This window comes from Mesoplodon mirus, assembly GCF_964341445.2.
Source record: "Mesoplodon mirus genome assembly, chromosome: 16".
Lineage (NCBI taxonomy): Eukaryota > Metazoa > Chordata > Mammalia > Artiodactyla > Ziphiidae > Mesoplodon > Mesoplodon mirus.
Genome location: NC_138992.1, coordinates 64,158,273 through 64,183,073, shown reverse-complemented (window position 1 = coordinate 64,183,073; position 24,801 = coordinate 64,158,273). Strand labels below are relative to the sequence as shown.

At 40.1% G+C, this 24,801-nt stretch overlaps 1 protein-coding gene across 2 annotated transcripts in view; it reads right to left on the bottom strand.

The window, feature by feature from the left end:
* The window catches only part of SLCO5A1 (solute carrier organic anion transporter family member 5A1), a 122,111-nt gene that overhangs the window by 10,099 nt on the left and 87,211 nt on the right, over positions 1–24,801 (bottom strand). For both annotated transcript variants that reach the window (XM_082601337.1, XM_082601338.1), the window contains one exon: positions 15,210–15,408. In XM_082601337.1, the coding sequence (XP_082457463.1) occupies positions 15,210–15,408 (199 nt within the window). The remainder of the gene's footprint in view (positions 1–15,209; positions 15,409–24,801) is intronic.

The following is a 24,801-nucleotide window of genomic DNA, read 5'->3' as shown; positions in this document are numbered from 1 at the left end:
TATAGACACTTGGCTCTATGTCTTAACAAACTGGACCCTCAATTTCTTTAAATGTAAAATGGAAGAAATACTCCTCTGTGCCAAACTAATAATATCATGATGAGGACATTAACAAGGAATCCATCAATCAGAGTTATCAACATAAGGTCCTTTGACCAAAAACTTTAATTATTCTGGAATAACTTATCAAAGAAAGACATGGGACTCTAGAAAATCAAAAGGAGGTGATTTTTCAAAGGCCATCAGGAATCACATCACTGGTTTGATTCAGATGACCAGAGAAGAACCATTAAACTCTCCTTCCCTCAAGAATGCCCAGATGTGGATTTACAGGCAAGCGTGATGGGTTCTGTTTTTTCTTGAGATCATGATATCTGATTCAAAGAAGTGATACAATATTTTAAACTCTAATAAAATCAGTTCAGGCAAAAAATATAAAAGGGGGAAAAGGGACTTCCCTGGCAGTCCCGTGGTTAGGACTCTGCACTTCCAATGCAGGGGGTGCGGGTTTGATCCCTGGTTGAGGAACTAAGATCCCGCATGCCTCGTGGCCAAAAAACCAAAACATAAAACAGAAGCAATATTGTAACAAATTCAATAGAGACTTTAAAAATGGTCCACATCAAAAAAATCTAAAAAAGGGGGGGGGGGAGGGCAGGCAAGTAAGGATATAGGGCCTGAGAGAGAGATGTAAGGAAATGGCTATGGAAAGACAGAGGCAGGCAGGTACCCAGAGGGAATCATGTAAGGATGAAAGGGGCTCTGAGTGCTCACATCCAATGACCTCCTTCCTTTGCTTTCATGACCATCATTTTTAGGTGTCACTGATGACGTACCCTTCCTAGAGCCTCAGGAACTGGCAATAGCAGATCCTTCATTCACCTGCCCAACTATCCATCTTCCCTCCATTCAGCAGATATTTTGGAATGTCTGTTATGTTCCAGGACTTACCTTTAATGACTATGCTGACCCAAGTGCTGAGTAACCACTCACCCAGTAGCCTAGTCCATCCCAACCTTATGTATTAATCCATAAACATAAAGTGTTGTTTGTTCAAAGGCTTTTCTCCTGTCGCACGTTGATAAATGAGCCATCGAATTTTAATGGAACAAGTTCACAGCAATATGTAAACCTTACCAAGAAAGACTTCCAAAGAGGCAAAAGGAAAATAAACTGTATTCTTCATTCATATCCCTCCGCAGAAGAAATTGTCACAAGACTCTCATAATTATTCACCAACTCTTAGAATCATACCATTTGTTAGAGAAAGCCCGCGCACAGCAACGAAGACCCAATGCAGCCAAATAAATAAATAAATAAATAAATAAATTGAATATACCTTTAAAATGTGATTCGGGACCAGTAGTTCTCACAGGGGCAGCAATTTCGGCAATGTCAGGAGACATTTTTGTTTGTCACAACTAAAGGGATGCTACTGGCATCTAGTGGGTAGAGGCCAGGGCTGCTTCTAAAAGTCCAACAATACACAGAACAGCCCCTCCCCAGGATAAGGAATTAACTGACCCAAATCTCGATATACTGAGTCTGAGAAACCCTGTTCTAGACCTATTTCCACATTCCAAGGATGATGAAATGGATGTCTAAGGAAGCCAAATGATTCATTATGAGGCTGATTGGTGCTATTTTTTAAGAACATTTATTAATTTATTTATTTATTTATTTTTGGCTGCGTTGGGTCTTACTTGCAGCCTGCGGGCTCTTTAGTTGTGGTGCGCAGGCTTAGTGGCCCCGCAGCATGTGGGATCTTTGTTCCCCAACCAAGGATCGAACCCGCGCCCCCTGCATTGGAAGGCAGATTCTCAACCACTGAACCACCAAGGAAGTGCCGATTGGTGCTATTTTAATTGATATCACATGAAGAGTATTCTGTGTGAATTACTATTATCTTCACTAGTTCTTCAAGAACCAAACTGCAGGAACTTGTGAAATAAAAGGAATTTATATGCCTGCATGCTTAGTCACTAAAAATGACACGCTTCAAATCCATACAATAGGGTTTTTACTATGCATATTTAAAAGTTACAAGGAATTTCCTATTAACAGCATGCTTCGTATTCATTTATGACAGCCACATATTTCAAATATCTCTCCTTTATGGGTATGTCCACTCAAGAGAAAGGAATCTAAAGAGAATGTCAACAGATGCTCAGAACACACATCAATGACAGGAAGGCAAAAGCTTTCCTGAGCTCTGGAAACAAAGGTACAGTCCCAGGTCACCCTTGGGTATGCTTGCTTTTCTCATGAGATCATGGTGTCTGATACAATGAAATGATACAATATGGAAAGCTCTAAGAAAATCAAAACAAGCAATATAAATAGCAGTGAAAAGAAAGAGGCATTCATGGAAAATGTCATTCGGGAAAAAGGCCACAGTGGCACACAAAAAAGAAAGATGCTGACACAGTTAATCCTTTACACTGCACTGATTTAAAAAAAATTATTTTTAAGAATAATAACGTCTTGTTTGACTATCACTCACACTCCAGAAGACAGACTGGATTAGAATAATAGTGCAAGTGTTTAAATCTGAGTCACTCCAAGCAACCTCTCATTAGCCTGAGCTAAGACCATCATGGGAGTACAAAATTTACAAGGACTGTAGTACACCACACTCATCCTTGTGCAAAGGGACAGTACATCACCTTTCTAATAAATGAAAACATTACTGACAAGTTAGCCTTGCAAACAAGAGGCTCATGTTAACTCAGTGTCCATGTAAGTGTTCTTTCCACGACAGGAACAATGACTCGCTAACAAATGCCTTATAACTACATGGTCTAAGCTGTAAACCTAGGTTACACATGACATGTTCCTATAAAAATCATGGAATTATAGAATTAGAGAGATGGGAGGAGTCTCTGAGGTTAACTAGTACAACTTACTGATTTTCAAGCCTAGGAAACTATGAAAGGTATATTGACATGCCCCACAATCATTGAGGCTTTAAGGAAACCAGCCATGGGGAGACCAAAATGAACAGAAAAGGGAAGAAGAGCAAGCTTGCTGCCTAATCTTCATTAAATCAGTTGCTTAAGGATCAATGTTTATTTAAAGTAACATACAACAATAAAACAGATTGAGGTTTAACATAAGTAAAAATCTCTACCAAGGAGCCATTACAGCTGGGTATGTAAGGATACAGTTGCTCTCAAATCACACACATATTCTCGCACACACACACACACACACACACACACACACACAATTGTGTCACCCCACCCCAAAACCTAAAGGACGCTTGGACTTCCCCACCTGACACACTTCTACTGGTTTCCACAAATCAAAGAGGAGCCCCTTAACCTTCTTTCTGCCTCCTGTTAATTTTCTCCTTACTAAGAGATATGACAAATAGGGATCCATACATCTTATATTCAAGCCACATGGATTAAAAGAATATGACCCATGCAACAAAAACCTTTCAGGCAAAATATACTAATCAACTAAAAAAAATGGTATCTTTCTCATAATTTCTTAAATTTTTATCAATTTATCTCAGTCTTTAAGGAGACTTCAACTAGAATGTTTCTTTTCAATTCTGCTTAAATCCTTGGCTTTATATTAAAGCCCTTCCTTGGACAGATATAGCTGTGCAACTTCAGGTTTATAAATAATACTGCTATCATCATCATCATCATCATCATCATTATCATCATTATCATTTAGGACTAACATTTACATAGTCCTAATTTTACTCCAGGACTTGTGCACTGAGATCTCTATAGAAGTTACCTCATGTATTCCTCATGAGAATTAAAATTATTATGACTGTGTCTCCAACTTTCAGATAATGAAATTGAATATCTGAGAGGATAAGATAGGTACTGTTAAAGTTCACAGAACTAGTAAGAATCAGGGAGGGATTTAAACCCAGTTACCTCTGTCTCCATAGTGTGTCCCCTTAAACCCCTACGGCAGCGGACCCGCTTTGTGTAATTGGCCATGGTTTCCCTTGAGTCTTCTGTGTACTCACTCTCCTCCTTTTTCTTCCTCTAATGCAGCTTTCCTGGCACTCAGCTCTCACTGTGATGAGCATTAGAGTCAGAGAGAGTGGGTTCAGGGAATTCCCTGGTGGTCCAGTGGTTAGGACTCTGTGCTTTCACAGATGAGGGCCCAGGTTCAATCCCTGGTCAGGGAACTAAGATTCCGCAAGCCGCTCAGCACGGCCACAAATAAAAAAATAAAATAATAAATAAAAAGAGTAGGTTCAATTCCATATCTACAATTCACCAGTGCCATGAACAAATCTAGAGAGACTTCACTTGTGTTGTAAAACAGAGACCAGAATATCTATATCGCAGGGTTGACGGGAGGATTCGATAAGTAACTGGATACCCAGCGCCCAGCGAGTTCGTAGCACATAACAGACACGCAGACACTGATGTGTTTTCTTTATCTTCACAGGGCAGAGGCAGGAAGGAATAAAAGTAACACAGTTGGGGGCTTCCCCGGTGGCGCAGTGGTTGGGGGTCCGCCTGCCGATGCAGGGGACGCGGGTTCGTGCCCTGGTCCGGGAGGATCCCACATGACGCGGAGCGGCTGGGCCCGTGAGCCATGGCCGCTGAGCCTGCGTGTCCGGAGCCTGTGCTCCGCAACAAGAGAGGCCACAGCAGTGAGAGGCCCGCGTACCGAAAAAAAAAAAAAAAAAGTAACACAGTCACGAACACAAAGAGCATAAAAGGCCTTCATGATGATTTTCTTTTCAAAAAGGAAGATATCATTTTCTTATTTACTCATATAGAGAACAGTCAGAAAACTAGATGAGGGTCCAGTTGCAGGCCTACCATTTAGAAGCTGTATGACCTTAACAGCCTAATAGTTAATGGCTGTCAATACCCTTCCTGCCTACATGAGCGGAGAGAAGCATGATCAACACAGGGGAGTATGTAATAACTCATGGGATAGCTTAGGGTTTCCCAGGACTATACTCATGAAAGTTACAGTTACTGCATCCAATCATTCTTTTTATTGTTAAAGCTTCCTTTAGCTTTGTAGTCAACAAATGCAAACCAGATATAACTTGAAATTTACATATAATAACCTACAACCTATATAAACCGTCTCTTTAAATCCAGAATCATTTTTAATAAAATTATGTGTCTCTTGAACAACGTTTTGAAATGCCTTTATTTTTAAAGTAATACATATTCATTGTAGAAAATTTGGAAAATACAAAAGGACTAAAAAGTCAAATTAAACTCACACAGTAATGCTACCGTCCAGGAATATCCACCATTATGCTTTTAGTATATTTACTTCCCTTTGCTCTTTTTTCAATATGCATATAAATTAACGTTAATAACATATTGTTATCAAGATTTCACAGAGTGTTCTAAATTCTATTTTTCCTGCTAACATTATATGATGAACATTTTCTATTGACTATGTTAATATGACATTATGAATGGCAAATTTGGCCCCGAGTTTAATAATATAGGTTCAAGGCTTACTGTGTTTAAACAGATATTATATAGTTTTACAGAGTTCCTGTAATTTGTTTAAATCTCAGTTACAAAACTTAAAACTCACTGGAAAGAAAATTTGCTTATATTTTATATCCCTTCGATACTCCTAAAAAGGAAGTAAAGCCAATTTTGTTTGTATCTCCCAAATAGAGCCAAAAATAGATCAAATCATATACTTACAGCTAGAAATGAACTGTAAGCCTATTAATAAAAGTAGCCAAGATAATCCAGAAACACACATATCTAAGAACCTTTAAGTAAACTATTTTTTCTCTACTTTTCAGGAATTGCCTTTAAAATTAGTCATACCTATAATAAATAAAAGATCTTGAATGTCACCAAAGAAATTAAATAGGAAAAAAAAACATTCAGAAGGTTAAGTTGTCTGTGAAACACAGAAGAGAGGAATGGTTTAATTAGAGAAATTAGGAATGATCTAGCTAGAAATGCTAGTCACTCAAGGGCTGGTAGTAGAATACTATCTAAATACTGGCAGGATGGCAAGTTCAGGAGTGGTGACAAAGATGATGAAATGTACCTTTGCTGAGTTGCAGCAAAGGTCTGAATTAACAGACTATATTTATGTCTTAGTACCTTGGGACAATAAAACTATATTGAGAGAAGTAACTTGAGAAGAATACCCCAATCCCTGAGATTTTGGACCTGTGCACTGGTCGATCACAGTCATTGCTGAAAATGCTCTCAGAAAACTGAGCAAATGCATCTTCGTCATGTCACAGCTCAAGAAATCATCCCTGGAAAAGTTCTGACCCAGTAACTCAAGTCTCCAAATCAGAAGATGATATAATAGATTTTAGTTTAAGTTCAAAGAGATGACACTTGATGAATGAAAGATAATAAAGCTAGAATTATTAAATGATTTATCAAGACAGTACTTGAAAAATTCTGTACATGGACATCAGATTTAACCCCATTTGAAAAAATTATTTGAAGATAAAGAGCAAACAACTCACATTATACAATGTGTTTATATAAAGTATTGCTTAAGCTACAGTTTTCACTGGCTCCTTTGTCGACAAAATGATTAGGACACACCTGTGTGAAATACAGTTCGGTAGACACAGAGGGGAAGCAAAACACATTTCTTAATTAAAACTGCAGGGAAATTGTGGGTGCTAGGAGAATCAAATCTGAATTGTTTTCTTTAATTTTGTCATATTGTGGTTAGAACATTTAACATGAGATCTACTCTCTTAACAAAATTTCAAGTGTACAGTACAGTATTGTTGACTACAGGCACAAAGTTGTACAGCAGATGTCTAGAGCTTAGTCACCTTTTTTGTTGTTATTGTTTTATTTTGTTTTAGAAAAATAAAGATTTATTTTGAAAGGAAGTGAATAAATCTTTAATATAATCTATACTGAGGGACCAAACCAAGTTAATATTACTGTTTAAATTGCCAGCAAGTACCCTAAGGATCGAAGTTTGGCACAAGTGTCAATGTTTGCCTACCTCATAAGGACACCTCCCTCTAAATTCAGAAGATAAAGGAAACTGGAGGTCTGACATATTGTGGAGTGGGGAGGGCTGTCCAAGGCCATTTAGTGAAATGGACATGTCTCCTTTGGGCATCATGAACATTAGAGCTTGTTCATCTTGCTTTATGAAAACGTTGTTTCCATTGATTAGTCACTCCATGTTTCCCCCCTTCCCCCAGACCCTGGCAACCACCATTCTGCTCTTTGATTCTATGAATTTAACTATTTTAGATACTTCATATAAGAGGAATCCTACAGTATTTGTCTTTCTGTGACTATTTTCTTTCACTTAGCATAATGTCTTCAAGGTGCATCCATTTTGTCACATATTACATAATTTCTTTTTTAAGGCTGAATCTTATTCCATTATATGTATATATGACATTTTCTTTAACCATTCAGCCGCTGATGGACCTTTAGGTTGTCTCCACATCTTGGCCATCAAATCTGAATTTTCTAAGGGAACCACTAATAACATATCAGGTTCATTCTACAAAAAAACTGTGACTCCATTTTGGTTCAATAGGAAAAGTTCATCTTTCTAAAACATCCCAACCCCATCCCAGGCACTTAGGTGTCTCTTGAGCACTTGATGCTAATTCAGAGACAGGTTAGTCATTAACTCCTTTAATGTCAGAAAATTCACCATGCTGGTGAACCTGGAGCTTCTCACACACACTTTAATAAATGGAATTGGCTTATATATTGTGCTTTCTTCTTTGTGTTTCTTTTCTTCTTTCAGGACAGTTTAATAATTAAAAACATTACATTCAAAATCAGAGAAACCTGGGCTCCAGTCCTAGCTCTATCATTTTCTAGCTGTGTGACTTTAAGCAAGTTATTTGATCCCCCTGAATTTCTTTCTCCTCATATTTAAAATGAGAAAAATAACATTAAATAGTTATTTAACAATTGCTTATTACTGTGGGTTTTATTCCATTTTATCCTCTCTATAATTCTAAGAGATCGAGACTATTATTAGCCCATCTTAATGATGAGGAAATTGAGGCACAGAGAGGTTAAGGAATTTGCCAAGTACCTTATTCAATCTTCACAGCAATTCAACACTATCAATACTATCAGTATCCTTACCCTAAAGATGTAGAAACCAAGCACAGAAAGATTAACTATTTTGCCCCTACTCACACAGCTAGAAACTGGCAAGGCCAAATATTAGTGCACTATTGAAAGAAATGGATGCATTCTGTATAGCTTTCTGAGTAAGGAGGCGGTGTGTGCACTTAGATGTGTGCTTATATAAAATACAAAATGTATAACAGCACCTCAGTGTAGTACTCAGAAAGGATACAAACTAGATAGATAATAGATAATAGATAATCTGGGTTTCATTCAGTTCCACTCGTTATTAACTGATGACTTTGGGCAAATCAATTACTCTCTAACCTCAGTTTCTTTAACTGAAATATGTGGTTAATAACACATACAGTGGAGTGATGTTAATAACACATACAGTGGAGTGATGTTGTAAGCCATGTATATAAAAGATATACATGAGTGCCAATCACCATACCTGAGCCAAACAGGTGTCTAACAAAGGCTCCTTTCTTCACTGCCACTCCCTTCATCTCTCTCTTTATCAGCTTTAAAGGAGAAAAGTCCTACATGCAAGGATCAAAATCATGCAGATCTACCATTTTTACTAGGCAGGCCAACCATGTACTGATGAGCAGGTTGTGCACTGCACAAGAGTACCCAGCCAAGGGAGCAAGGAGAGGCTGAAATGTAGTCCATACCCTGCTTGGAGAAAGGGTCCCATTATTCTTCACACAAAGGTAACTGCTACTCTAAAAGTGTCAAACCTGTGCAGCTGTACCACCCAAAAGTGTTTATACGAATTCAATTTTAACTCTCTTCCTAGAAGTATTTGGGGAGCTAGAGGAATTCTCCAAGGAAACTGGGTTTTTCTCTTGCTAGTTTATAAACTTCAATGAAGTCAGGCCGCAAATATTAGAATGAATGGATCCTTGCAGCAGTCTCTGGCACTCCTAATCAACTTTTCTTTGTTGAATACAATTAAATGAGAAGAAATGTACCATAAGTCATGGATTTAGATAACCACAATGTTTATTTACATCAAGTTCTTACTAGTTTCAGCATCACTATATAAGTAATGTCTCAGTGCAGAGGTGGATGCCAGACATTCATTGATCTTTTAAAAAGGAAAAAAGAGTCGCTTTGCATGACCTAGAAAGGAAGGGAGTAAAGCCAAGAAACTAACTTTTTTCAACGCATACTAAGTGTTAGACTCTGTGCTGGGAAATATCAAAAACCTTCCCTTACCTAATCCTCAAAGCTACAAATATTTGTTTATAATATTTAAACACTTCAAACTGGAGATTGAGGATGGAGGAAGGAGACACTGACTTTTCATTTTCTACCCTTCTGCATTATTTTAATTCTTTCAACCACATGTGTTTTACTTTAATTATGCTTGTAACCAGGTATGATTGACATTATTGCCATTTTATATACGAGGAAACCAAGAGTTAACAATATTAGATAATTTTTTACCAGGTGACATAGCTAGAAAATGATGGCGCTATTACTTGCCTTTGAAAATAATACTATCTTTGAGGGGAGAGGGAAGAAAAATTCAAGGAATTCTTACTTGGGACCTCTTTTTTCTCAGTGATAAGGAATACGAGGTTGTCCGACAAGAAAAACAAGCTATGGTAAGATAAAAAAAACTTGAAGAAAGGCATTTTTTTTAGATGGACCAATATGAGGCATAGGAAAGGAAGCTGACTCTAGGGCCAAGTAAATGGATTGCTCAGCAAAGATGAGGGCCTGCTAAGATTGGAACTCATCAATTTGTAATGGAGCAAATCAGCACAATTATATAATTTTTTCCCAGTAGTGCTAGGGAGTCCAGAATCAGTTGATTCAGGATTGGCAAGACTGATGTGGTGTTAAGCAAAAGCTTTAGAAGTCTTGAGGGGACTTGCAGTTTAAAAGCAGGTAAGACATGGAGTCTGTCTTCCACCACTTCTGAGGAGGCACTTGAAATAAAAGTGAGTATAATGAAAGTGAATCGAGCTGACAAAGAGAAATGGAAAGAGCGACACCAAACTCCATGAAAGTAAAAGTGGACAGGAAAGGTGCATGTGAAATGAGCAGAGGCCACCTTGGAGAAGAGCCAGCCTGCCCCATAGAACCTCTACACGACTCTGAATCCAAATCCAGCAGGTGCAACAGGGAGCAAAAGTGACTGGGAAGCTGAAAACAATGCAACTCACTGGAGACCTAAGGGAGACTGTATCAGTGGGCCCTTCCACTCTCATACCCACCCCCTCCATCCCCAATTCAGAGCCCCAAAATTCATCAGAAAGCTCTTCTAAAGAGATCAGAACAAAATTTAAAAGCTAAGCTTCTACCTTAGATGTTGACAAATAAGGATAAAACTCCCTCGTTCTTGTGTGTGGTGGGGGGTGAGTCGGGGAGAGGGACACATAACCTGACAGATGCTGAACTGAGTCTTGTCAACCTGTAAAACCCAGAGTAAATGAACAGAAAAATTGACACTTCAAAGAAAATGATAAAATGTACGACACAGAAACAAAGTAAAAAAAAAACCCAAAACTGAATTATATGTGCAGAGAGAGCTGAGAAGATATTACTCCTGTTCAAACAACAGCAGGACGTTATGAAAAGGGAACACTCAGAATGCCAAAGAAAAAATTATTTTCAAAATTTAAAATTTACATAAAGAATAAAAAAGCAGGTTTGGAAAAATCTCTCATAGCAAAGAAAATATGAAATATGAGAAAACAAGTTAAACATACAGGTAACGAATCTGTAAGTTCCAACATCTGAAAAACAGGGGTCCTGGATAACATAGGGAAAATGAAGAGGAGAACAAGTAAAGATATAGTAGAAGAAAATCTCCCTGAGGTTAAAAGAAACAAAAGGACATATGTGTTAGATTAAAAGTGCCTAATACAATGAATGAACAAAGCCCTGGGCCAAGACATTCATGCGCCTGTCCATTCATTCACACAACAAACTTTGTTGTAGATGGCAGGGCTGCAACTATTATGTAGGCAGCTATAGTAACTGTTCTCAAGGAGCTCATATTTTAGAGACAAAAGACAAGAGCAAAGCAAGTAAACAAGACAATTTCAGATAGTGGCACGTGCTACAAGGAAACTGAAGAGGTGATGTAATAAAGAATGAGGGGAAAGTGGGCTCCCTTATATTGGGCAGAGAGGGAAAGTCTCTCTGAGAAAGTGACATTGGAAGAGTCCAGCCAAGACAAAATCGGAGGGTAGAGCATTCCTTATGGAATTTCAGAACACCTTGAATAAAAAATATCCTCAAAACTTCCAAATAAAGTTGGTAATGGAGATATGAGAACTCAGACTAAAATTAAATTTCATTTAAGTATCTGCAACATTAAACGCTAGATGACAAAGCAATGGTTTCCAAGTTCTCAGAAAAACAAATGTTTAACCTATAATTCTATACCCACTCCAACTATCATTTAAACGTGAAAGAAGAATAAAGACATTTTAATACACTTACGGTTTCAGACAGCTTCTCTTTCCATGAACCCTTCCCTAGGAAGTTATCCAAGGATTTTTTCTGGCAAAATGAGGAGTTAACAAATAAATAACTATACAGACAAAACCTAGTGGATACAATTGAGACCTATGAAAGGAAGTTCCAGGATAGAAGTTATGCAAAAGAGCAACCAATCCAATTGAAGCAAAATTATGGAGAGTTTCCGAAAAAAAGGATTCAAAAAAACAGAAAGTATAATGAGAACTTAAATATATATATATGGACAAGATAAACGCCAGTAGTAGGAGAAAGAACAGGCCTTTGGAACTCAAGGGCAAAGACCACAAGAAAGTCGTGGTCCAAATATGATACAATTTTAAGCAGGTTACCTCCCCCACCCTACTTAGTAGATGACTACTTCTTCTTCCACCCCCTCTATTTTCTGGAGAAAATGAACCAAAGCTCTGGACTTAAGAGCACCACATGAAAGAGACCTTTGGCAAGACGCTAGGATGATGACAGAGGAATTTGGTAAAAGTTTGCAAAATGAACAGTAGCACCCTAGCCTCTTCCACCCACCACCCTACTCCCAGCTCTAGAATGTCAGCAGCTAGGCTTTCAACCCTGAACCCACCGCAACACAGTCCAAGCCAGGAGATAGGAGCATCCTTCTCTTGAGGAACTGAAGCACCTCAAAGGTAAGACCTCAGGTTCTGACACTGAGCACCCCAATGAAAATGCCAGCTGTCCCCCTACAATTACCCTACAGTGAGATCCACTAAATGACAAGCCATCATGAGATATAAAATAGTTTATAAAGAATAAGAAAAAAAAAAAAAAAAGAATAAGAAAAGTAGAGAATCAATGAAGGAGAGATAGGAGACAAACACTGTGGAGAGAAAAGAACAACAATTACATTTTTTTAAAAATTTAAAATGGAAACAAAAGACATGGTCTCCAGACATTAAAAGTTCATCAAGTGCTCAGAGGGAAAAAAAAAAAAGTGTACTGTGGTGAAATTTGGGAATACTGGGAATAAATGGAAACTCCCAGGAATGAAAAGTAGGGCACATACAAAGGACTGGGAAAAAGAAAGGCCAGAATCCCCACAAGAGCATTAGAAATTAGACAAAAATGGAGTGAAAACTTTGAATTTTTTAGTGAAAATGATTCATCCAGTCCAAAGTTCTTAACCCAGCCAATTTGGCAATCAAACGTAATTGTTAAAAAAAAAAAAAAAAAAAATAAGGTAACAGCCTTGACAGCCTTCCTGTAGCTACTGGAGGATGTGCTCTAACAAAATGGGGGAGGAAGCCAAAAAAGAGCCATCCACAGAACCCAGAAAATGAAGGATCAGTACAGAGAGAGGCAAGTGAGATTCCTGGGGCAACAGCGGAGCAGCAGGCCCAGAGGGCTCCCATACAGACGACTCCAAGGGGCGGGGAAATGGAATCCTGAGTTCATCGGATGGGTGAAAAGTCATATTGAGATTTCTTGAGCCCTTAGAGGATATGGGAAGGCAGAAGCAGACTCAAAGAAAACAAGGCAGTGAGTTAATTCCAGGAAAATCACTGCTGTACAAAGGAGGAAATCTAATCACGATACAGTACGTGTGCCTCAGCTGCTAACAATACTGTCATAACCATACCATGAAAATATCAGAAAAGGATTTGAGCATAACTTGTGAAGCAAATGCTAGACTTCTCATTGACTAAGACAGGAAGTCATAAATAATGTCTTCATTTGGTTAATTTATACAGTATGCTTTAAAAATATAGAGGTAGGGCCTCCCTGGTGGCGCAGTGGTTGAGAGTCCGCCTGCCGATGCAGGGGATACGGGTTCGTGCCCCGGTCTGGGAGGATCCCATATGCCGCGGAGCGGCTGGGCCCGTGAGCCATGGCCGCTGGGCCTGCGCATCCGGAGCCTGTGCTCCGCAACGGGGGAGGCCACAACAGTGAGAGGCCCGCATACCGCAAAAAAAAAAAAAAAAAAAAATAAAAATAAATAAATAAAAATATAGAGGTAAATACCAGAAGAGATAGCTAAAAAGAATTTTAAGTTATTGCCCCTGGGAAGCAGGGTCAGAAGACTGCTGGGTTTTTCTTACTAACTTTGAATATTCTATTTATGTTTTCCAATTGTAGTAAAAAGAATTTGATAGAAATTGTTCTTAATGGATTAGTGATGACTAATAACAATAGCTAACTATCACTGAGCACTTACTGTGTGCCAGGAGAGCTGAGAGCTTTACACATGTTTCTTGTGTAATCCTTGCCTGTGATCTTTAGGTCAATAGACTAAATGTTTGGGTCCATGAAAAATTCACATGTTGAAAGCTAACCCCAAACGTGATGGTATTTGGGGTTTGGGGCCTCTGGGAGGTGACTGGGTCATGAAGGTGAAGCCTTTATGAATGGGATTAGTGCCCTTACAGAAAGGATCCTAGGGAGATGCCTCACCCCCACCATGTGAGGACACAGCCAGAGACAGCCAGAGACAGGTCCTCACAAGACACCAAATCGGCTAGCACCTTGATCTTGGACGTCCCAGACTCCGGAATTGTAAGAAATAAACTTCTGTTGTTTCTAAGCCATCTAGCCTATGGTGTTCGCTTACAGCAGCCTGAACGGATTTATATACTGATACGTGTCAGCCATACCTCAGTTTTGCCCTCTGTAAAATCAGAATAATAATAGTACCTACCTGACTAGGCCTGTTATGAGGATTAATGAGTTAATATACATAAAGCATTTAGAAGAATGCTTGGCATGCAGTAGTGTTAATACAAGGGTTAGCTACGCTTTGAACATCATCATCATTATTATTGTGACAGAAAGTTTCCAACCCAGATTGTTACATAAAAAAAAAAAAAAAAAAAGCTCAGAAAAGAAGGTATAGGGACTTCCCTGGTTGTGCAGTGGTTAAGAATCCACCTGCCATTGCAGGGGACACGGGTTTGAGCCCTGGTCCGGGAAGATCCCACATGTCGCGGAGCAGCTAAGCCCGCGAGCCACAACTACTGAAGCCCGCGTGCCTAGAGCCTGTGCTCCGCAACAAGAGAAGCCACCGCAATGAGAAAACCATGCACTGCAACAAAGTAACCCCCGCTCACCGCAACTAGAGAAAGCCCGCGCACAGCAACGAAGACCCAACACAGCCATAAATAAATAAATAAATAAATAAATAAAAGAATGTATAGAATGCTACCTTTTGGATATAAAACAGAAAACACTGAAAATACACATTCATAGTTTCTTGTATAAGGAACATCCTTGGAAGGGTACACAAGAGATGAATTAAAGTGGTTCCCTGGTTTGTCTTTGGGGAGAAGTGGGGTGGAGGCCTTGGGGCACACTGTATTTTCATTGAACTTTGTTTTGAAACTGTGTGAATGTATTACCTATTCAAAACATTACATTTAAAAAAAAGAACAGTTTTCATTAAGCCAACTAGCATTTCCTCCTCACGTACTGTAACCCAAATGCAATGGGAGACGTTGCGAGGGTCGAAAGGGACACAGACAACGGAGAGATGGAGGCCTCTGCCCAAGAGGGTGCAGCTCTACCAGGACAGAAACGCAGGCGTAGTGAGCCCCCCATGGAGGGAGGGGCGCAAGCCGAACCCTGGGATCCACACACCGCAGAGCTTCACACTTCAATCATGACCAGGATGAGATGAGACGCCTCTTCCAAGATACTTACCCTGTTGTATACGGGATGTTTATGCCACCTAGATTGATACTTTCACATCCAACAATGAACAGGGTTGAAAAGCACAGTAAAGACACACCACTGCAGATCATCGCTAGTTTTGCAGATTCCCTTGCACCAAGTTTCAATTTTTTTATGATGTAGCCTCCAAGGACAATCCCAACACCGGCACTGGGGACAATGATGACGCCTGGAGAGGAGAAGGGAAGGACAGGATTAATCTGAAGTCATGTATACTATTATTTATTGTCTAATTATTCTGTTTCTACTTACTTATTAGTACTAAGGGAAAGAATTTTAAAAACACTATAATCAATAAATCTTTAATGTTTGTGATTTTACAGTATAGCTTATTTTCAACACATACAGCCAACAAAGGACTCATATCCAGACTGTGCAAAAACTTTCAAAGCCAGAAAATAAAGACAAGCAACCCATTAGAGAGTGAGCAAAACTTAAATGGGGCTTCACTAAGGAGGAAATTCAGCTGACCCGTTAACTCATAAAGGTGCTCAGCCTCCTTACTAAGAGAGAAACACAAATTAAAGCCACAAGGAAATACTACTCCATGTCAACCATGTCAGTAAAAATGGAAAAGTCTGACAATACCACATATTGGCAAAGATACAGAGCAATGGGCACCCTCTACAAGGCTGGTGGGATGCAAATTGTGACAGACACTTTGAAAGACCGTTTAGCATTATCTGGTAGAGTTGAAGATATATATACACCCTGTGACAGGCATTTCCATTCCTGGATCTATACCCTGAAGAAACTCATGTACATGGGGACCAAAAGAAGTGTACAAGATATCTGAGGCACCATAATAGCCCCAAACTGGAAATAAACCAAACATCCATTCATAGATACATTACATGCAGTAAATTCATGTAATGAAATGCTGCTATACAATAATAAAAATTAGGACACATAATCACATACAAACACAATGTTGAATAAAGGAAGTAAAACACAACAGAAAACATGATCTGACTGTATAAAGTTCAAAAACAGGTAAAACTAAATGATGTGTTTAGAAATGAATATATAGGTAGTGCAACTATGAAGAAAAGCCAGGAAGTAAAAATTGCCATAAAAGCCAAGATAGTAGGGGGATGGGTGGAATCTGGAAAGGATACAGGGGGCTCCTGGAGGACTGAAAATAGTCCTTTTCATGACCTGGGCAGTAGTTACACAAGTGTTCACTTTATGATTATTCATTATCCCTAAGTTTTTTTTTTTGAAGTCTAGTTGATTTACAATGTTGTGTTAGTTTCAGGTGTACAGCAAAGTGATTCACTTATATATATATGTATATATATTCTTTTTCATATTCTCTTCCATTTTTGTTTATTACAGGATTTTTAATATAGTTCCCTGTGCTATACAATAGGACCTTGTTGTTTATCTACTTTATATATAGTAGTGTTTATATGTTGATCCCAAATTCCTAATTTATCCCTTCCCCACCCTTTCCCCTTTGGTAACCATATGTTTCTTTTCTATGTCTGTAAGTCTGTTTCTATTTTGTACATAAGTTCATTTGTGTTATATATATATACACACACACACACATATATATATATTTTGGCCGTGCCACGTGGCATGTGGGGTCTTAGTTCCCTGACCAGCAATCGAACCCATGCTCCCTGCAATGAGAGTGCGGAGTCCTAACCACTGGACCACAGTGAATTTCCTGTATCATATTTTAGATTCTACATATAAGTGATCTAAGTTTTGATTAATGCACTTCTGTGTGCATTATATTTCACAGTAAAAAAAAAAAAGCTAAAAAATTAGTCATATCGCCTGCCCCACGAACCTTACAATCTAAAAGAGAAATAAACAAAACACATTAGAGTATAATAAGATAATTATACAAAGGGCAGGGAGAATACAGGCAAAGAAGTACCTGAGTCTTCCCTGGGAGAAATCAGGGAGGACATCACAGAAGTGGCAGTATTTGAGCTGACATTCGACAGATGAGACAGAATCTGTCCAATGTGCCAGCACAGAGAAAATATCCTGCACAAAGGAAATATATGCAAAGGGGCAAAAGATAACGGAATTGAGGACTCAGAGGAGTCCAAGCTATGGGAGTGTGGAATGCAAGCTCCTGGGGCATGGTGGGACACGGGCAAGAGATGTAAAGTGAGAGAGACCATGAAGGATCACGGAGAGGATCTTGGGTTGTACCTCTGGGCAACAGGAGGCCACCAAGGAATTTGGAGCCAGGGTCAGAGAGGATAGGAGGTGTGTGTGACAAAGATTATTGTTGGCGGTGAGATGCAGTCAACACTAGAATCAGAGACATGGCTGGGAGAGCACTGCAAAGGTCCAGGTGAGTCACAGTCAGGCTCCACACCGACAGCACAGCCAACAAGCTGAGGAGGGGACGGGGACACCTGGAAGGTGGCAGGGGTCCAGAAAATGAGGAGGAAAGGACCGGGGGAGAGCAGCTCTCGAACCCCACGGTAGACCACCACATGTGAAGGGCCCCGGGGGACAATCAAGGAGATATGCCTCACACAGTAGTCCCTGCCCCACGAGCCCAGGAAGAGCTGGTCTGGGACCTTCATAACAGGTGGCAGAATTCATAGCATAGAAGGGATGTTCCAACAAGACTGAGCAAAGTCAGAAGAGCTGAGGAAGATGCAGCCTGAAAGGAGATCTTGGTAAGAGCAATTTTAAGGGTGTTGTGAAGGTGGAAGCCAGCCCGTGAGCCACAACTACCGAGTCCGTGCGCCACAACTACCGAGCCTGCACTCTAGAGCCCGTGCTCCGCAACTAGAGAAGCCACCGCAATGAGAAGCCCGCACACCGCATGGAAGAGTAGCCCCTGCTCGCCACAACTAGAGAAAGCCAGCACGCAGCAACAATGACCCAATGCAGCCATAAAAGTAATAATAAATAAAACAAAAAAATTTTTAAAAGAAAAGCATTAAAAAAAATCTTACTGTATGTTATATGGCAAATTTTTTAATAAAATAAAATAAAATACTACTCATAATTGTCCAACATAAACCTGTATGTGTTCTTCAATATATAAACCTTTGCCTGATATTTAGCTACTATGTCCTCTCAAACACATAAACCTCTGTTAGCTTTTGAGCTACTGTGTGTATAGATCTGAATCTAAAGAAGTCATCACTGCATAAGTATTGACCAGAGGACCCTGCTTCGTTCATAAAAGGTCTGAGCACATCCTACTGCTTTCCAGTAGGAAATCTTTTATCTACTTACTTATCCAAGCAGATTGACATGTTAATTGTCCTACTTCCTTTCCTTCCCTTATTTCAAGCATGATCCCCTAGCATTCAATGCTGAAGTTCTTGCTCTAGGTCACAATATTGCTTACCCTTACAGAGTGTGGCTGGATGGAGTCAAAAGGTCTTTATGAAAAATGATATTTGGTGAATTACCAAATATTAAAGCTACTGATGAAATTTTTCCTCTTCACTCCAATTTTTGTCGATATGCAGACATTATCTATTTTGCACATAGACACATAAAATATGCCTAAGCCTAAGGCATCATTTGGAACACGGGAAAACCTTGAACTGGAAGACAGGAGGACAAACTCAGGTGACCCACGCATCAGGAATGTCTCAGGTTCAGGGAACTGCAATCGTGCTATTGCTATTGCGAAGAATCACAACCTGCTTTCGCAGGACCCAGTGCTTGCCCCCATCATAAGACCTGCCACCATCTACTGGGTTTACTTCTCTCTTTCCTGCTAGACTGGAAGGTTCCTGTGCATGGTAGCGACTGTATCTTTTTTATCTTCATAGCTTTCTAGCACTTACCAAGGCCTGGTGAATGTATGGATGAATAATTTTGTTGTTTAGAATTTATTACAGGGCTTCCCTGGTGGCGCAGTGTTTGAGAGTCTGCCTGCCGATGCAGGGGACACGGGTTCGTGCCCCGGTCCGGGAGGATCCCGCATGCCGCGGAGCGGCTGGGCCCGTGAGCCATGGCCGCTGGGCCTGCGCGTCCGGAGCCTGTGCTCCGCGACGGGAGAGGCCACAACAGTGAGAGGCCCGTGTACCCACCCCCCAAAAAAGAATTTATTACATAAAATCCTCAAATGACATTCATTTTTGTTTTCAATTATTCCTTGAAATAAGCCATATATTGTTTTACAAATAGGAGATCTAAGATCTCATTTGGAGTTAAAATAACTTGCTAAAATCAGTTTAAAACTGGCACACACGAAATATCTAGCCTGACGCCTTAAAAATCTCACTATTATCAAAATTGACTTGGGCGTTATTAGCAAAAGCTTAACTGCCAAGCCACCACAGGTGACAAAGCGTGGAATGTCAGTAGCCCTCTGATACCCTCTTTTCTATGGTGAGATCACAATGGTGCAGACTGTCCTACTGTGGTGAATCAAGTTACTATAGACAGATCCTCAGAATCCTAGATGTCCTCATGCTCTTTTCTCTAAATTCTCTGACCCTTTCTGTGTATTCCACATCCAAAGTTTTCTTTAGGTAAGTTGAAAAGTAAATGGTTTGCAAACCTAAGACTATGAATCAGTACAGACTATCATTGTCAACCATTATGGCTTCCAGGTTCTGCCGTTGTCTATGGGGAAGGCAGCCGGGACGGAAGGGGAGGAGAAAGCGGGGTGAGCGCCTCGAAAAGAAGGAAGTACAATTCGTTCTCATGCCCATTCTCTCTCTCTCTCTCTTTCCCTCCCTCCCACCTTTCTCTTTCTTTCTGTACACACACACACACACACACACACACACAGATGTTAGCTATATGCCAGAAACTGTGATAACTGCTGTATGGATAGTATCTCATCTAATTCTCAAAATTGTACGCATTTTGAATTGCTCTGAAATCAGAATGTGTCTGACAATCAATAGGATCTCTACCTTGTGTCATTGTCTAATTAGAAGCATTTTTCTTTCATAGTAACTCAAAATCATGGGGCATCTTACAATGAATGGTGTCTTAGGTTGGAAAGAATACAGAAGTTTCTTTCCACATCTCAGGTGAGGAAACATCTAGTGAGTGATAGAGCAGGGGAATAAACTCAAATTTATTTAACCTTTCCAAATACTATGTTTCTAATCTTATGATACAAAATAAATGTTTTCCTATCACCCAAGCCTAAATATTTTACCCCTTTAAGCTTCCACTCTCCCTTGCAAATATTTTCTTACAGGAAATAAATAACAATTATTGTCAAAGGGGAATAAAAGAAGAGAATATTTTTCAAGTTCGAACCTTGAAGCCAGCAAATTTTAAATGGTCTGAGAATACACAGCACAGTAAGTATACATTTTCACAAACTGCTCATAAATCCACAAAGTATCACAAAATCACAATATTTCATATTTCTCTTTCTCTTTCATATATCTCACTATCACCCTTGTAAAAAAATCTCAGAAATCCCTTCACCAACTATGAACGAGGTCCATCATTAGAATTAATTTATAGTGCCATTTTTATAATTCGGTGACTGTTTTAAGACAGAGACCAGACTATTTCTTTTGATCCATAATATTTCATAGCATAACATCAAGTCAAATTGTAAAGGATGCCCTGTTCGCTTGGAATTAGGTGGGGCAGCCCGTGTATGTTGACCTGAACAGCATGTATCACTCAAAGCTACCAGGCACCTGGAGAGAAGCCTATAGGTTGAGTGGCAGGATTTATAGGGGTTCTTTTTTTAATTTTTTTTTTTTTTTGGCCATGCCACGTGGCATGTGGGATCTTAGTTCCCAGACCAGGGATCGAACCCACGGCCCCTGCAGTGGAAGCACGGCGTCCTAACCACTGGACTGTCAGGGAGGTCCCAATATCAGGGTTCTTTCAGCAATTCTCCTGAGGCAGGTAGGCTGCTGCAGACGGCCTGTCTACCTCTACCACTTCAGAGGACACAGCGCCAGAAGCAGACCTCTCCGGCCACAGCTTCCTCTGTTGAGGACCCCGTGATGAACACAGTGAGGCTCAGGTGGGACCCCCTGCAGCTCAGCAACAGAGCCTGCTCTGAAACATCTCGCATGACCTTGCTGAAATGATTAATAAAGGCTTTCCAAGGAATTACACATCTCTGAAAACCTAACCTCCATCACTTCAGCCTGGAGACATCAAAATCAAGCTCACACTGAACCTCCAGCAGGGTAAATGGGTCTCATTCAACCACAGTAACACTCTCTGCAACTCTGCCAACACAGGGAAATGCCGTGCAGCACGAGAGAAATATGAGAACCCCAGTCTCAGGGATTCAAGGTCTTGGGAGCACTGAGGGAAAGGTAATAAAAAGGTACATTCAACAGAGAAAACAAGCCCACTTTTCATTTCAGGGTTCTGCAAAGCTCTGGCTGAAATAATACATAAAATCAAATGCCAAGCTGGGTCGTGAAAGGGATTCAAAAATCAAGTCAAATGAATATTTCATCCTGTATGGCTTAAAAACCTAAAAGAGCTTTCTGCATCCAGGCAATAAAACCACAAAGGGCAAAAATAACTTGAAATGATGAAATGCAAAATATCAAAGTGTTTACTTCTGTTTTTCACTGGCTCTGGGAAACTTAAGGTGAAACAGCAAAAGTTTAAAACAAATTATTGCAAGAGAAGGGGGGGATTTTGTAGAGGCAATTTTACAGAAGACGAGAGGATCTTATTAACCTTTTCAGTTATCTAAAGAAGCCTCAAAGGAAGACCTTAGTGTTAAGTTACTAGACTCAGTTTCCGTTCAGAGAAGCAAAGCCTACAGATGTGGGCCAGTGCCAAAAACAAAACACTCTTTGGAGGCCCTATGGGGGAGATCCATTTTCCCTCAGCACTTTTCAACATCTCCCCTTTCCATTGTTGTCCAAATCCAGCAGCTCTTGAGCCTTCCCATCGAGAGAGTTGATGGTCATTATGCCCAAGAATAGCTGAGCTACAAAACCTGGCAAAGCTATCCTTCCCCTGGGACAAGTAAGCAGATTTTTCTTTCTTTTTTTTCTTTTTGGCTGAGTTGGGTCTTCGTTGCTGCACGCGGGCTTTCTCTAGTTGTGGCGCGCGGGAGCTACTCTTGGTTGCAGTGCGCAGGCTTCTCATTGCGGTGGCTTCTCTTGTTGCGGAGCACGGGCTCTAGAGTGCAGGCTCAGTAGTTGTAGCACGCGGGCTCAGTAGTTGTGGCGCGCGCGCTTAGTTGCTCCGCGGCATATGGGATCTTCCCGGACCAGGGATCGAACCCTTGTCCCGTGCATTGGCAGGCAGATTCTTTTTTTTTTTTTTTTTGCGGTACGCTGGCCTCTCATTGCTGTGGCCTCTCCCGTTGCGGAGCACAGGCTCCGGACGCACAGGCTCAGCGGCCATGGCTCACGGGCCCAGCCGCTCCGCGGCATGTGGGATCTTCCCGGACCGGGGCACGAACCCGTGTCCCCTGCATCGGCAGGCAGACTCTCAACCATTGTGCCACCAGGGAAGCCCCAGGCAGATTCTTAACCTCTGTGCCACCAGGGAAATCCAAGCAGATTTTTCAAACTCTATTTATCCAAAAAAAATAATAAATTTTGAGACAAACTTCTACACACCTAACCATACTTGTTAGAGTGCTTTTGCCCCACTATGGCCAAGCGAAAACTTGACTCATTAAAAGCCATGTTAATTCTGCCAAATGAATAAGAAGGACCAGAGTGGCCATTTAATAAAGATCGTCAACTCACTAAATGCTCTGTTTATTCTTTCTTTCTTTTTTTTATTGACAGCTTCGTTGAGCTATAAGTCACATACCATACAATTCACCTGCTTAAATAAGTGCACCATTCAATGTTTTTTAGTATATTCACAGAGATAAGCAACCATCACCACAATCAGTTTCAGAATATTTTCATGACCCTAGAAAGAAACCTGTACCTATTAGCTATCAAGCTCATTTCTTCCTATGCCCCTTCCTCAGCCCTAGACAACCACTAATTTACTTTCAGTCTCTACAGATTTGCCAATTCTAGATGTTTCATATAAATGGAGTCGTTAAATATGTCTGGCTTCTATCACTTAGCATAATGTTTTCAACACTCATCCACACTGTGGCACGTGTCAGTACTTCATCCCTATTTATGGCCAAACAATAATCCATTGTACTAACAGACTACATTTGACTTATCCATTCATCAGTTGATGGACATTTGACTTGTTTCTATTTTTGGCTATTAGAATAATGTTGCTATGAACATTCATGTACAAGTTTTTATGTGGACATATGTTTTCATTTCTCTTGGACATATGCCTAGAGATGGAATTTCTGGATCATCTAGTAATTCTATGCTTGAGGAAATGCCAAGCTGCTTTCCAATACAGCTGCATCATTTGACGCTCCTACTGCCAGTGTGTGAGTTTCCAGTTGCTCCACATCTTCACCAGCATTTGTTATTTCCACAAATAATATTTGATTACAGACATCCAAGCGGGTGTAAAGTGGTATCTCATTATGATTTTGATTTGTATTTCCCTGATAACTAATAAGATTGAGCATCTCTTCATGTGGCCATTTGTACATCTTCTTTGGAGAAATATCAATTCAGATCCTTTGCCCATTCTTTTTATCTATTATTATTATTATTATTATTTTTGCGATACGCGGGCTTCTCACTGCTGTGGCCTCTCCCATTGCAGAGCACAGGCTCCGTATGCGCAGGCTCAGCAGCCATGGCTCACGGGCCCAGCCGCTCCGTGGCATGTGGGATCCTCCCAGACCGGGGCACGAACCCGCGTCCCCTGCATCGGCAGGCGGACTGTCAACCACTGTGCCACCAGGCAAGCCCCTAATCTTGTATCTTGCAATCTCACTAAACTCATTTACTAGTTCTAATAATTTTTTAGTGCACTCCTTAGGATTTTCTTTATACAAGGTTGCGTAAATCTATGAATAGAGATAGTTTTACATCTTTCTTTCCAATCTGGATGTCTTTTATTTCATTCTCTTGCCCTACTTTCCTGGCTAGAATCGCCAGTGCAATGATGAATAGAAGTGCCAAGAGCAGACATCCTTGTCTTGTTCCTGATCCTAAGAGGAAAGCATCCATTCTTTCATCACTAAGTATGATGTGGATTTCTTGTAGATGTCCTTTATTGCATTGTTTTTAAACCTCCAATCATTTAAATAGTAGTCGAGCTAAAATTCATTTTTGTGTTATTTACAAATATGTTAGGTATAACTTTCAGAAAACTCATAAAAATATATAATTTTTAAAACATATATTTAATTTAACAGAAAACATTTACTGAGTAGCTACTATGTCTTGGCTCTGTTCCAGACTCTGAAGGTACTTAGTGAATAAAGCTGACAAAAAACCCTGCCCTCACTGAGTTTACAATCTACCATGGGGAAAAGAGACAATAAACAATAAACCAATAACTGTAAGCAAACTGTATTGAATGTTAGAAGGTAAAAAAGCACCGCAGAGAAAAATGTTCAGCCTAGCAAGGAAAATCAGGAGTTCTGGGAGAGGAGTTGCATTTTTAAGTGGGGCACACTGGGTAGGGGCTCATTGACAAGGGACCATCTGAGCAAAAACTTGGAGGAAAGGAAGTACAGCATGCATAGAAAATAAATGATCCCCCAATTACACAC